Here is a 15144-nt window from a genome sequence, read left to right on the forward strand (position 1 = left end):
GTACTTTGTTTTCAAAACCCATGCAAGATGTATACAGATAACACTACCCTTTCCTCGTCCGCAGAGGAACCATATGACCATAGGCGTACGGGCAACTTTTTGCCAGAGGGACGGGGGGGGGGGGGGGGGGGGCGGTGAGCATTTGCCCAAAAAAATTCGCTCAAGTTGTCCAAGTATTTACGAAACTGAGTCGAAAAGAAAAGAAACATAAACCTGCATATGAGGTGAAAATATTCTTACATATGATTCTATCATATGAGCCCATAAAACACGTTTAAAAATATAGCTGTCTCTTCCATTTCGACGGCCAAAGATATCAATGATACGATCCATGTCATTTTAGACTACAGGGTTGGCATATGCCTTTTCAATGTTAATAAGTGCCATGTTACTGACACGTTTTTGTCCCATGGTGCTGCGGAGGTAAGTTTTTAATCTACGCAACGCACTGAATGATCGTTCTGCAGAACACGATGTAGCAGGTATCACTGCAAGGATATGTACCACATTAGAAAATTCTGGAAACATATCAAATAGATCATTCTCATACATTTTCTCCAGCATTTCTGAAACAGTCATGCAGCCCGGCTAATCCGCGCACACGACGAAAACTCGCGTACATTTTCTGCTCGGCTTCCAGAATCTCGCCGTCGATTTTGCAAAATTTTGCAACGCGGGAGACTGCTTTCTTTATCAGGTGTTTCTGTTATACAGACTCAGATCTTCTGAGAGTCTCCAGTCAATAATCTACGATATGGTTCTTGAAAGTTATACCTCACACCAGCTAATGCAGTGCAGTACAGTGCCCAAAAATATAAATAAAAATCCAAATATGTATATCAACATATCCCCTGCAACGATTCAACCAGAAACTCATCACGTGCTAGGCAACCACTATTTCGTCTGAATTTAAATGGTTTTACCACGCCGACCTCAGGTTAAATAGAGGATATTACATGCCCGCGCGTGGATACGAATTTTATCTTAAAGTGTTCAAGAACTCGATATCTCACGAGTGAGCGCAGCGAACAAGTGAGATATTGAGTTGAACACGAGAAGATAAAATTCGTGTCCACAAGCGAGCATGTAATCATGCCCGTATGAAATATTTTAAAATATTTAAAATCTTCGGAAATATTTAAAAATATTGATTATATAAACACCAGTGAACTACCAGGATTTTTCCTTTTACTAAAAGATCAAATCTAGATACTAGTATTATTAAGATACTATTTTTATCTTTCACACTGAAAGAATACCAAGCGGGCATGATATTTTAGTAAAAGGAAAAATCCTGGTATTTCACTGGTGTTTATATAGAGGATATTACACGGTGGCGAGAAGATATGAATTTTATGTTCGAGTGGCAAGAACAATATCTCACGAGTGAGCGAAGCTCACTCGTGAGATATTGTTCTTGCCACGAGAACATAAAATTCATATCTTCGAGACAACGTGTAATGTTCTTTTTATTATATGGAGAAACCAATTCAACAAAAGCAAAAGGCGGGAATCGTGAGGTCATTGAACGATACGACACTCACAAAGGTGACATACGGAAAATACGCCACTCGGGTCCCGGATGAAGTGGCGTATGGAATCTACGAGTGGTTTAGTTCCCAGTAAAACACTCTTCTCCATATAATAAATAATGAATATTTTTAAATATTTCCGAAGATTTTAAATATTTTTAAATATTTCCGAAGATTTCCGACCACTTTCCGAAGATTTTCCAAAATTGTTCCGAGGGCCAGACGAACGCTTCCGAACATTTTCCGAACATTTCCGAACATTTTCCGAAGATTGCCGAAGAAGATCCGAAGATGTTTCGATCATCAACAAATTTAAGTAGGTAGGTAGGTAGGTAAGTATAGTTGAAGGGACAAAAGAAAAATGTTATCAAAAGGAATGATATCTTCACAGTGCGAAAGATAAAAATAGTATCTTCACTGCGCGCGAAGAAGATATCATTTTTTAGTAAAAGGAAAACTCTTGGTATTTCACTGATGTTTATATAATTGATTATATAGCAGTCAGTTAATCCAGTATTGTCAGCACAGCTATCTTCCTTTAATTTCTGAAACCTGTCCAATTTAGGATTTAATTTGGACAGTTTTCAAGAAGGACTGAGTAAAAACGCAGAAACTGTCCAATTTGGGAAAAAATAGGACAGTTTGTCTCAGCTAATGAAATTAAGCTATTAACCTTCCGAAGATTATCGAAGGCCACATGAAACCTTCCAAAGATTTCCGAAGATCATCCGAACACTCCCGAAGATTTCTAAAGATCCCCCGAAACTTCCTAAGATTTCCGAAGAACACCCAAACAATTCCAAAGACTCCCGAAGATCACTCGAACACCCCCGAAGATTTCCGAACATCACCCGAACAACTCCGAAGATTTCCAAAGAACACTTGAGTACTTCCAAAGATCGCCCGAACACTTTCGAAGATTTCCGAAGATCACCCGAACACTTCCCGGGATTTCCGAAGACTTGTGACAATCTCCAGCGATCTCCGAAGGTCACCGGATGTTTTCGAAGTTTTTCCCAAGTTTCGGAAGATCGAGGGCCCAGTCTGTTTTTCTTCAGAGACAGTTACTGTAGTTTTCCTTGCAAAGCTATATTACCTCGCGAGCTATATAATTAATAAGTAACAGGACTACATGCTTGTCCAATTTGGAAATAATTGGATTCAAATAATTTCTCTGACAGCCAAATTGGCTGTCCTCGGAATTTTTTTTATCCAGTTATTTCCAAATTGGACAGCATGTAGTCCTATTACATATACAAATAGAAAATATCTATCTCTTCGAAAACAAGAACATGGAAACTTCTGTAAAAACTGGCTTCTTTTCTTTTCTTTTCTTTTCTTTTTTTTTTTTCACGATCCCCACCTACTTAAAAAAAAAAAATGGCGAAATTCAGTAGACTTGAAAATAAGCTAGCCAAAACAAATGGCCCTCGCCATAACAATGAACTGCAAAAGAAGACTGGCGTGTTATCCATGGTTTAAATTTATATTTGGTGAACGAAAACATATCTGCGACTGAGTTAATGCAACATTTTCCTCGGGCAGTTGTCATCACCATGGTAGCAACCTGGCGGGTACCAGTAAGATAATACAATTTTACGTAGCAAGACATTTGATTAAGCTGCCTTATTCATCTGATCCGGTGTAAGCGCAACTTACAGCAGACGGACTTCAGTGAATTAAAGGTAAGATGTTCAAGCTTGTTTGTACTCGTTATGTGTGCAAGTGCTGTAGTTGATCAAAGAGTGCCCTAAAGAGATTTTTATGTCGGGCGCCACGGTGTAAGTGTTAATCGGAAATTTAAACTTTTGACTGAGATGTGATTCCTGATCGTCTTTATCAAATTTACAAATGAGGAACGAACAACACGCTTTCATGTCTAACGAAATTTTCGTCAGTGTTTATTCAGTGTCGCTAAATTGGGATACTTAAAAAGAAAATCAAAATAAACTCTGAACATTGCTGTTGGAAAGAGCGTCTTGCAATACTATCCTGGTTTACGTTAAGTTTGATACATACCACCTAGGTATCAGTTGATTGATCAGAACGGTAGAAAAGAAAAAAAATTGGCTTTTTGACACCAGTCTACCGGAGCGCGAACACAAGATGCACCAGTCTCCTCACCCTAGCTCCTTGATAGCATCATCCCAGACTCTAAGTCTTCAATTTCTTATGGTCAGCAGCAACAGTCGCATTCATCTCTCTTATTAACCGAGCGGGAGGTCTGTATGGGAGGGTCGTGAGTACACACGACCGAGGATAAGATTCTCCCATACAGACCGACTAAGCTCGGTTAATAAGATGTCAAGTTATTATATTGTAAGCACGAACAATTTAATTCGCTTAATGTATCTGGTTTGTACTAACTGACATTTTGCTTGTGAACGGCGGTGAGCTGAATTTGATTCTGCCAAAATTTCTCTTTACGTTTTTTTTTTCGTCAGGCTTTTTAGCACTTCCATAAATTAATCTTGTTAGAAGAAAATAGTCAATGATTTTGCATTTTAGTTTGCAACTTTTGCACTGCAAAACATTACCGGTCTAGATGCCAGTCTAGATGGGAAAATCTAGACCGCTTTCAATATCGATTTTAGCCAATCAAATTCGTGAATTTAGTAGTTCCCAGTCCTTGTGAGACAGAGACATGTAATAAGGTCACGAAACATACTCCTGATCATAGGTAGAATTAGTTATTTTATCGGAATTCTCTGTTTATAATTGATAACAACTGTTCATGAGTTGTCAAAATTAACATCTTAGAAGTAAAGTTCCCTACTTCGGGCCTGCTGGAACGACGAACCGTGACTATTCAACTATCACTTGATAGATACTGAACCTTTCTGTCAATCGAAAGAGGCCGAGACACCCGCACAACTCATCAGATTCCAAGTTTATCAATAGATATCCACTGTGAATCCGCTCGGTGAGAATTTCAGGGCGATACAGGTTAGTGTTTACAACTGATAATATTGTGCTGCAGGAGACCTATATTTTCAAGCCATACACTGTGAAGTAAACAAGAAGTAGTTATAAAGTCGCTAGAAAATTATTGCGGATATCGGCCCAGGCGTTTTTAACTCTTCAATCTTCAGCCTTCACAAACCAAAAAATGTAGACACTGCTTAGTTTTCAGTGTTCGCAATTTTAATGTTTCACAGGCGAAAACTGATTTAAATTATGGTAGAGTTTCAAATCTTGCAGACGGTAAATTAAGTTTCTCAACCGGCAAAAGGTTGTAAAATTGGAGATTAGTTACATGTCACGAACTTGGCCTGATTGTCTTGAAACTTGTTTGCCCAGTGCTGTCGTAAAAACCAGCAAACTTCGAGTAGTCTCGGCATATAACTGATACAAGTGCTGGATGAATGTGCAGGTTGTACTGAAATTTAGTCAACAGTGACAGTCAGGAAAACTGCAAAATAAATTTTTGCCACGTCATTTATTATGAAGCGGTGCATATGCAAATTTGCCAAACTAACTGAAGCGATAACTCTTTGTTTCAGTAGTATTAGCACTGTGTCTTTAGCAATCAACGCATGACCACATTAATAATAAAGATCTACCGAGTTTACAATTTGGAGCTTCGAATTCTCGACGGAATAAACAAAGTTTGAAAGAATATCAGTATAACCTGTCCTGTTTATATGAACGGTTTTTTTCGTGTATTCTTAATTTCACACTCTAGCTAGTTATCCAATAAAATTGCCTCAACGGTGAGTATGGGAAGAAGAGCAAGTAAATTTCTCGCATTCGAAACTAACCAAACTGCAATCTAGAAAATTTCGACTTTCGATAATTAACCTCTTATTTTACTTGATATGTATCTAGCGTTAATTCTCTGATACCCCGGCTCCCCCCCCCCCCCCCGGCCCCCCAATTCAATGTTGTGTAGGAGCTGTGGTCTACGCAGTCTTAGAAATAGAAAAATCAACGTTATTTGGAGGGGAGGAGGTTGGAATAAATGTTTCCAAGACGCTCGAAAATACAATTTTACTGCGAAGTGTCTCAGCACTTTTGTCGCTTATTGTTGGAGGTGCGTCTATGAACTGCTCAAAACTTCTCTAGAATTCGACCTTAGTTTATAGTTTAGGTAAATGTTTGGTTTCTCTACTTTCCTGTTATTCCTTAAGTATATTTCAAGGCTGTCATTAAGGGCCGTAAGCCGTAACATCTGTTACGGCTGAGTATGCTTGATTTTCCCTTGATGCTACGGGTGAAATTCCCTGTTGTTTAGAGAACTCACCCACAAAGTAACAAATTTGCCATGGGTGTGGAGAATAAGGCTACGGGTGACTGAAAAATTAATGACAACCCTGTTAATTTTGTGGGCCTTTCCTGTGGACATTTAACCGTACACTTAAGAAGATCATAATTACATATTGTTATACGAGCTTATTCTCGACCAAAAACACATCACGTCAATAAATCTCACGGGACTATGAGTGAGTGAGGTGTGTGACAATTTTTATGACAATTTTATATTTTACACTTAGTTAGACATGTATTGTAACTAAACTGTCTTAATTTGTAATTCATTTTTAATTGTAGTTTATCTTAACTTTATACACTTCCAAGGCAGTTTTTTATTTTGTATTTTTAACTTTATTATTCCGTGGCGTTCCTGGAAACTACAATCGGCGACAAAATTGTTGACACGTTCACACTATTAACCCCCTATTTCGTCACTGTGATCCCTTTTTGCCCTCCTGGCTTATCCTTTCAGCCCCCCTGACCCCCAAACAATGTTGTGTAGCAACTGCTGTGAACTTGAGCTACAAATTAAACAAGCAACATTGAATGGGGGAGCGGGGTCTTTTCCACAGTTTACTGTGCGGTAAAAAGAGTCGTGTTATTTGCTGCACTAAAAGTACTATTGAAAGACAACGTGTCAACTAATTATGTCGCCGATTGTAGATTGCAGCTAAGCGTACTGACTACGTTAATAAAGCGACTGATTGATTAATTGATTGACTGATTGATTGATTGATTGATTGATTGATTGATTGATTGATTGATTGATTAATTAACATATTACTACTACTTGCTTATTATCCATGTTCAGTTTTTGATGCTTCCTGTTCTCTCAGATCAACAATGAACAGCGAGGGAGCTCCTATGGAAGGGCAAAAATGGCTCCCATCCAAAGGCCCACTATCCATTCACCAGAAAGCGCTCTTTGTGTTTTGGGTATCGGTAGTGTCGCTGATGGCTTTTAGAAAACTTCTGTTGTTACTGAAAGTTCCATCTTTGCGGAGCGCATTTCGGCATAGCGCGTCAGGTAATCAAGGTATGTTCGTTTTCTTAGCTTTTCGTTCTTTAAATGTTAGTTAGTTAGTTTGTTCGATTGTTTAGCATTTGAATTCGTACAAGTGCTGATTGGGGACGGGACAGCGAGGGGGAGAGGAAAGATTTAAAAGGTTTCGTAGCTGATTGTCGTTCCTATGGGAGTTGAAACCTCGCGACAAATGCCGTCTTGGTTGCTCCCTTTTCTAGTACTAAACAAATTTAATTAGGGTTTCCGTTCTACTTTCTTCCAAAGATAATGAAGAAGCTCGCCTTGGAATAGTAGAAAACGGTGAGATACCACATCAAAAGGTTGTACTCGTCAACGAGCGTGAAAAAGAACGTAACATTGGTCAAGATAACAGTGTACCAGGCAAGCCGACATCTCAAACATTCACTGCCGTCAGACCATCTCTCGATCATTTCCTGCAAAGTGTGGCTATATTTGGAGTCATTATGTTCGTGTACTATCTTTGCGATGACAATCACTATTTTCTCGCCACTGAGCGCACTTATTCACGTGATCTGTTTTGGTTTCTGGTCCTGCTTCTTGTGGCTGTGGCCGCTGGATTGACTAGGAAGGAGACTCCAGACAAGATATTAAACCGAGAGCAGACAGAGGAGTGGAAAGGCTGGATGCAAGTCATGTTCGTTTGGTATCACTATTTCAAAGCTGCGGAGACTTACAACGCTGTAAGGGTGTTCATTGCAGCTTACGTTTGGATGACTGGCTTCGGTAAGTAACTCCCTTTATTTTAATTTTGACTGCTGGGTAGGGAGAGGAATATTGTTAATCGGTGACAACCATTACGGTTGGCACGTCAGTATTGTTTTAATTTGTCCACTCGTACAAAACAGCTGAACGTTTGTAGTCTCTTGAAACGAAGTCCTTTTTGTGATCAATTCATTCGATTGTCTACATCCACAGTTCCACTGACATTGCATGGTACGCAACGTGTCGAAGAACTTTGCGCGTGTGTGCGGCGATTACAAGACCCGATGCGAACACTAGATTCTTGTTATTAAATTAGTCAGGACGGGCTGAAGGTGACACAAGGAAGCTTGCCCCAGAATTGTCAACATCCAATGTGTTCAAGGGACCTTAATATTTTGTTGAAAGGAAAGTGAAATCAGTTTAAAAATAATCGCGATAAAAATTCGCGTTCAAGAATTGCAATTTTCGAGGCTGAAAGAAAGGATAGCCCTCTAGGGTTCGCAGTACTGATATCGCTTTACTTAGTCTGCAGTATATATGTCAGTTTTCACTGTGTTTTCTTATATGTTTAACACGAACTAAACTGTTTTAAGCTTAAATCAAGTTATATTTTTTTATTATATTTTGCTGGCGGTAAAAAGTATTGTGCTCCTTTATCTTTTCAGGTAATTTCTCCTTTTTCTGGGTTAAAAAAGACTTCAGTCTCTACCGAGTCCTTAAAATGCTTTTTCGCCTCAATTTCCTTGTGGTGATCACGTGCTTGGTGGTGCGCAATGAGTACATGTTATACTACATCTGTCCTATGCACACCTTCTGGTTCTTATCAGCCTACTGCTTCATGAGACTGCTGAACAGTTGGAACGAGGACCCACAAAAGATGGCTGTAAAGTTTACGATATATTTTCTTATCGTCTTTCTATTGTTTGACGTGCCAGGTGTTGGAGAAATCGTTTTTAAACCCTTGGACTTCATCTTGAACTATGAGAATTCTCTCCACGAGTGGATGTTTAGAGCAGGACTTGATCATTATGCGACTCTTCTGGGCATGCTCTGTGCTTACCACCATCCTAATTTTGAGAGGCTCATGGGATATCTAGATGAGAAGTCGTCGGCAAAACGAACAGCAATACGGTTTGGAATCGCTTTAGTGTGCCTCACCTCCCTCTCTTTTTGGGTTCGACACATCTTTGTATTGGACAAATACCAGTATAACAAACTCCACCCTTATTTTTCCTTCATTCCTTTGTTATCCTTCATATTTCTACGCAATATGTTCCCGTTGTTTCGGCGGCACTACTTTTACATGTTCACGTGGCTGGGAAAAATCACACTAGAAACGTACATCTCCCAGTTGCATGTTTATCTCCAAGGCAATGCTAAGTTTCTGATTGCTTTCATACCAGGATACCCTTTGCTTAATTTCGCTTTTGCCACCATTGTTTATCTTTTCTTGTCTTATCACTTGTTTCATCTCACAGTTGACATCAGCTCCTTTCTGATTCCTAAGGACCACCAATCGATGTTGAAGAACCTTGCTGTAGGTGTTTTGTGGCTATCATTTTGTTATTTTGCAGGATTAGGTTATACGGGATCGTTTTTGTCATAAAATCGCTGCTTGTGGTCGGCTTTGAAATGGAAACAAAACAAGGAAGGGTTGACGCGAAGTGTTTCTCATAAATGTAGAACTTACTTTTGAAAGACTGTCTTAATCGGTTTGAAATTGTAAATAGGCAGTATCAGACATTTACTCACCTTTAAAGTAGAGAGGAAGCCACATTAACCTTAACTGATTTGACCTTAGCTGGTCGAATTGGAATTTGGAGATTTTGGTGCCATTGTTGTCAGGTTTTTTTTTTTATTTAGTTCCTAAATCTCTTGATCGGATAAAACTGATATGAGCTTAGCGATATAATATATCATTACTAGCAACTAGGGTTGGGAAACACTAAGTCTAGAGGTTGGTTTGCGTGGAAATAAGTGAACACCATGTAAAGTGATAGCCATACTGATGAAGATTCCTCTAAGAGGTCAATAAAAGGGCAATCAAATTTGTTTTGGTTTTGTTTGACTCCGTTATATGCTACAAATACAGCCCCTCCCCTCCACTTCCCCCGTCCCAACCTCTTATAAGCCACAAATGACCAGTCATTTGCAATTTGTTGGTCTATACACATTAAACTGAAACCCAAGAGCATAAAGTCAGCCTGCTGACTGTTTTTACCTTCAAAGGTTAACTTGGATCATAAAACCAGCCTCTCTGGATATTTAGCACTTTTGCTGCTAACAACTGATCACGAGGCAGCCATGAACAGAATATTCAGTTAGCATTTCTTGTTTGTTGTGATAATTGGTTGCAAAACAACATACGCGTACCATAATCTTTCCTATATTTTATAAATCTCATATCCAATACATCATATTTCAAATCTCTATCAAATAGTTCATTCTTCAGCAAATAACAGCCATTTTACAAAATTTCTTCGCAGTAATTACCGTACAGAATACTATTCCACGAAAGCAGCACCACGCCACTTTAGCGCGCCGAGCAAATCTCTTATTTACAGCGCGAGTAAATTCACGAGATCACGTAAGGTTCCAATAAATATGAAATAAATGCTTATCGTTTTCATCCTTAATCAAATATTCTTGTACTTTTGTTCGAGTTGTAAAACCTGACCTAATCCAAAGCATGATACAAAGACATAGTAAAAAAAGAACTCATGAATAATTTGAATACGTGAATACTTGTGTGACTTAACGCTTTTGAAACAAAGTATAAAAAAGAACGTAAAAAAAATTAAACTCTTAAACTACCCTCGACTAAAAGTTTTTTTTTCTTACTGACCCATTGTTAATTGTTGTTCCATACATATAAACAGATACATTAAAAAGTGTTTTGGTGTAGAGCGATTTTCAACTGTTCCTTAAATCTTGTGTTTCTCTGGTTTTGCTGTAGTCGAGATATACCCTGGGTTGAAAATACTCGCCAACGTGTTGTAAACAACAACAACAAAGATGTGAACTAATCAATTACCGAAAATTAAACCAACAGTGATCCAAACAATTTCCACCGTGAGCTTCCAAGGTTTTACTCCGATTGGTTCATCGCCGCCCTATCTGAGTGATTCTTTAGTTACGTACGATTACTGTGTCTTAGTTTAACGAGGAACGTTGAGGACCGCTCATTACCACGCTAGTTATTTGTAGGTGGCAGACTTTATTACGATGCCTCCTACAAATGTTATCATCGCGGCTACACTTCAGTGCACAAGTGTAAATGTAGGTTATAAACAATACTAGAGAGATATAAAAATCTTGTTGTTCTATGAAATTCAGTCTCACATCTTAGAGCTTTTGTCCTGCCCTTCAAGTTAACTACTGCAATAAATTTGTGAGAAGCGTGCCATATCAAATGCTAGGTCTTGTCATATCGTATCGTGCTATAAATACATTGTATGCGGTGATACTTCTTTGAAAGAATTTTCATGGAAAAGAAGCACATATGTATTATTACTGTCCTTACTCGCAAATGAGCAGACTTTTAAGCTTGGTAGTTTAGTTATGCCAAATTACTTACGAGCGTTACCTTTATATTACATCGAGGTCATATCATTAAGGTATCATCTTCTGCAAAACAGCGCGTGAAAGCAAACTGAAAATTTACATACCGTAGAGATATTTAAAATTGTAAACATTTCCATACATCATTATCATGTTTCTTCGTTATCACTATGTTTCTAATCCTAAATGTCATTGCAAGATAATATCCCTTTAACTACTAATTAATAAACAAACCAGTCATACACTTAACAACTTACGTCCGTAACCCGAAACAGAATACGTTTGCAAAAGTATAATTAATTGTAAGTCTGCGTGAGGGCGAAGTCATCTCTTGCAGTCATGGAGACTTCCGTATGCATATAAAATATATTAATATTCAAGAGTGAGGTACCAGCTAAAACATGTCATTTGTTCCACTTCTCACTTCTGGAAATGGCAGCAAAGTCTTCAAAGTCCTAAAGTACAAAAAAAATTGAATTGCTTTAACATGAAGAAATGCATCCGCCATATTTATTAAGGAGACCAGGGGCCCGTTTCTCGAAGGTCCCGAAAAGTTTTCGCACCCGGAAAGCCATAGCAAAATCTCGAAACTTATGATTACAGAGTTGCTTTATTCACATATTCTTAATATGAAGAGAGGTTCCCTTCATACAAGAGGTTTCAGGTGTATACAGTTCTCCGTTTTTAGATACAGATGAACTAAAAATGGCTTTACGGACCCGAAAACTTTCCGGGGCTTTCGACAGACGGACCCCAGGAGGTATGGCAATTGTGCGTGTACTCTAACTAACTCAAATGGCTCATTGAAGGGAGGGGAGAAAACCTCTTTATTGAGATAAAACACAATTTAACCTCAAAGAGGCATCGGCGAAAAACCACAGAGGTAACTATCTTGGGTTGGAAAAAGAGCTGCTGAAAGAGCTGTAATTAAATATACCATCACATCCAAGATAGCCGGTTAGAAAGAGAAGAGTCACTGAAAGAGTTGCAAAACATCACCACTTTCAGGTACGGCCTCCTTAAGGGTGGAGGGTGGGGTGCAATGGAGATGTGAAAAAAAAAACTGTTTCTTTCAACACTCCAGTCGATAACATATCCACAGAGAACATTACAAGGAAATACATTTCATCACCACGGGTTCGGAGGAAAAGACTGAACAACTGTCTCAAACAACTTGGGAGGGGGTGAAGGATGTCATCTACCTTGAAGATGGAGTGAATAAATGAAATGTCGTACATTGGAACTACGGGTGAAAGTTCTTTTAAAATACATGGAACTATCGCAGCTATGCACAACTAAGCAGTTCCGAAAGATAGCCTGAAAAAATTCGGCTTGAAAGGGAAATAAATTCTTCACCTCTGCGAAAAAGGTGTAGCACTCTAAACCTCTAGCACAGAGAAGCAGTCACTTTGCGAGCCTGCAATATACTTTTAAGACTGATCCCTTTCAAGCCTGATCTTGTTTCAGGCTTTATTTTCGCCACTTTTCAAGTTGCGTACATAACCCGGGGGGGAGGGGGACTCCCATATGGAATGGACGGGGATGCTCGTCGTCTCGCTTAGGGGTGTAAATTTCGGATTTTGGTCTCGCTTAGGGTGTTCTGGGCAAAATGTCATTATTTTTAGCCGTCAAGGTCTCGTTATGGGTTGCACGTGAAGAAATAACAAAACAGAAAGAATTTTGATTCTTTATATTTACTCAATTCATATAAACAAATTCGCCATCATTAAAAGTCACTGTACTTTTTATTTGTCTGTTTTATAAACTGGTCTCTTTTAGGGGTCTGCATAAGCTTCGGCCACGCCCAGATTGGTCTCTTTTAGGGGTTAAATTCAAAATTTCCGACGAGCATCCCCGTCCACTCCATATGGGAGTCTCCCCCCCCCCCCCCCGGGGTACATAACTGCTTTCATGATTCAAAGTTCCTTATTGCCTAATCTAAGTGATACCTTACAATAATATTACATACCTTAATCTGTGATAAAGCATTCATCAAGCTGGCACGGTGCTCGTCTAAACCTCTTTCTGAGTTAACTGACAACTTGCGAGACATTTCAGCAAAGCTCCTTTCTGACGAGGTAGACAATCTGTGACCTCCTGGTTTCTCGTCATCGTGCTTGTTTTCGTCTTCAGTCGGAATTTCAACGGACACGTTGTGAAATGCCACACTGGAACCGGAAGCGGAAAACTTCTTCCGTCTTAACTCGGCGCTGTCCGATACTTTAGGCCTTGAAAGAGAGGACTGATCGCCAGCGAAGCCCTCCGAGCCAACTGAAACTCGCTTTTCCACAGCTGTTTTCTTGCTGAAGATTGGTGAATCCCTTACAGTAGAGTCCTCTTGAGATCCCTCAGAAGACAATGAGACTCTACCGTGTCTCGGTTCACCCGCGAGGGGTATTCTTCGGCCACCGACCGGCGAAATCTTTCTGAGTTCTTTCTCAAGGACAGCCAATGATACAGCAGTGCTCTGTTTGCGTGCAGCCTCGAGCGTCTGTGGAGCATTGGCTGAATCTTTCTCGAGCTTTTCCTCTGTAGACCCCTGAGAGGAAGTGGATTCGGAAGAAGTTTTAAATTCACTGCGCCTCTCATCCGCCGACATTTTGTTCCCAGTGGGTTTGACAAAAGAGTGCTTTCGCACCGTCTTTGTTTTCATGACGTTGATGTTGTCCAAAGCTTGCGCTTCGCTCATTTTGTTATCCATCAAGTTTCTTTCAATGGTTGCCAGTTCTTGATTGACTTGTTGAAGCCTTTCTTCGACGCGTTGCCTATCCTCGTTGCTCGCTGTTTCATCTTTACTAAGAAGCTTCTTCACGGTGTTTTTCTTTTCTTGTCCCTTGGTCATCTTTCTTTTCAGTACATCTTTCTCAAGCGTGAGTGAGTTTCGACGCTTCTTTAACAAAGTTTCCTTTTTCAAAGTTCTTAATCTTTCTTCTTCAGCAAGTTTTTCAAACTGTTCTATAATTTCATTAGCACCTAGGCGAGGCAGTGATGGAGAGGAACCAATTTCTTTACGTGCTGCTTGCGTCGATGACGTTGACAAGGTCCTGCGCCTTGCTTCCTCTTGATAAGCAGGTTCGCTTTTCTCCACATCCGGGGTAACAGACCCAGAACGATGCTCCTTCAAAGCCGCAGCCGCTGACCTCTGCCACGCTCTTTGAGCCTTTTTAACTTTGTGAAATTTCTGTTGTCCAAGATGTTGAATTAACTGCTGATCTTGAAGAAGTTTGAGCACGCCATCAAGCGATGTGGGTTTCACAGCTGAAGAGAAGTTCACAGGACTTTGTTCTGACGAGTCTTCACTCCTATTGTTTGTTGTTAAAACTTCGTTATTCTTGTACAACTCCACCGGAGAATTGGAGTCTTTCTGGTGAACCTCGCTTTCATTCTGCCCGATATCGACTGGTGACTGATTTGCTGTCTCTTCCAAAGCAGGCTGTTCGATAACGTTACAATTCGAATCGTGCAAAGCGTCACCATTTGCGATATCTCGTAGTTCTTTCGTAAAACTGCAAAAGTTGAATAGAAGATAAGTAATTAATTCTCCCCGAAAGTGTACTAGATTTAAAAGGAGCTCAGTCACAGTATTCTGAGATAATTTAGCCACGTGAAAGATCAAATTTAAGTGGAACGAAACCTAAAAATAATAGTTCACCAAGAAAGAAAAGTACCAAAGAGATATTAATAAACCATAAAGGAACAAGGATGGTTAAGGATGGAGCAGATTAACACGGGTTACAAACGACGAATTGAACAATTTAGGCTAAACTTTTCAAGATGCATAAACTGTGACGTAGCTCCTTTAATTCTATCGCTGATAAAAAGCAACGTTCCTCTGATACTAACCTCTTATTGGAGTCTCCTTCCTCTGCTATGACTCTCAGCAGCCTGATCCAGCTTAACATTTCCTTCTCGGTATCAGTAGCGAAACAATAATCCTCCTTCTCCGAGGGGACATTCAGTTCAAAACTGAACTTTTTAGTCTTTCTGCTGGCGCGCCGTATTTCACACTGTGTTAAAGGAATTGACAACACAGGTGAAACTTCGTCGGGTCTT

At 39.6% G+C, this 15144-nt stretch overlaps 2 protein-coding genes across 2 annotated transcripts in view; one reads left to right on the top strand and one right to left on the bottom strand.

The window, feature by feature from the left end:
- Nucleotides 1-5410: 5410 nt before the first annotated feature.
- Nucleotides 5411-9763, top strand: LOC145482602 (uncharacterized). Its single transcript, XM_081461207.1, has 3 exons — nt 5411-6819; nt 7072-7551; nt 8196-9763. Exons 1-3 carry the CDS (start codon nt 6627-6629, stop codon nt 9134-9136), a joined length of 1614 nt encoding a protein of 537 aa, XP_081317333.1. The 5' UTR covers nt 5411-6626; the 3' UTR covers nt 9137-9763.
- Nucleotides 9764-9894: 131 nt separating this feature from the next.
- LOC145482568 (uncharacterized) overlaps nt 9895-15144 on the bottom strand; it is a 21844-nt gene continuing 16594 nt past the window's right edge. Inside the window, exons 12-14 of the mRNA XM_081461163.1 lie at nt 14935-15144; nt 13061-14597; nt 9895-11546 (exon numbers count right to left, since the gene is read on the bottom strand). The exon at nt 14935-15144 is cut by the window's right edge and continues 236 nt beyond it. Coding sequence (XP_081317289.1) covers nt 11496-11546; nt 13061-14597; nt 14935-15144 — 1798 coding nt within the window. The 3' untranslated portion in view covers nt 9895-11495. The remainder of the gene's footprint in view (nt 11547-13060; nt 14598-14934) is intronic.

The sequence above is a fragment of the Orbicella franksi genome, chromosome 3 (genome assembly GCF_964199315.1).
Source record: "Orbicella franksi chromosome 3, jaOrbFran1.1, whole genome shotgun sequence".
NCBI classification, from domain to species: Eukaryota; Metazoa; Cnidaria; class Anthozoa; order Scleractinia; family Merulinidae; genus Orbicella; species Orbicella franksi.

Bases quoted from the DNA above. Each gene is read 5' to 3' on its own strand.
- LOC145482602 (XM_081461207.1), top strand. From the start codon at position 6,627: ATGAACAGCGAGGGAGCTCCTATGGAAGGGCAAAAATGGCTCCCATCC. The intron at 6,820-7,071 runs GTATGTTCGTTT...TTTCTTCCAAAG, and splicing joins TAGCGCGTCAGGTAATCAAG to ATAATGAAGAAGCTCGCCTT. The intron at 7,552-8,195 runs GTAAGTAACTCC...TTATCTTTTCAG, and splicing joins CGTTTGGATGACTGGCTTCG to GTAATTTCTCCTTTTTCTGG.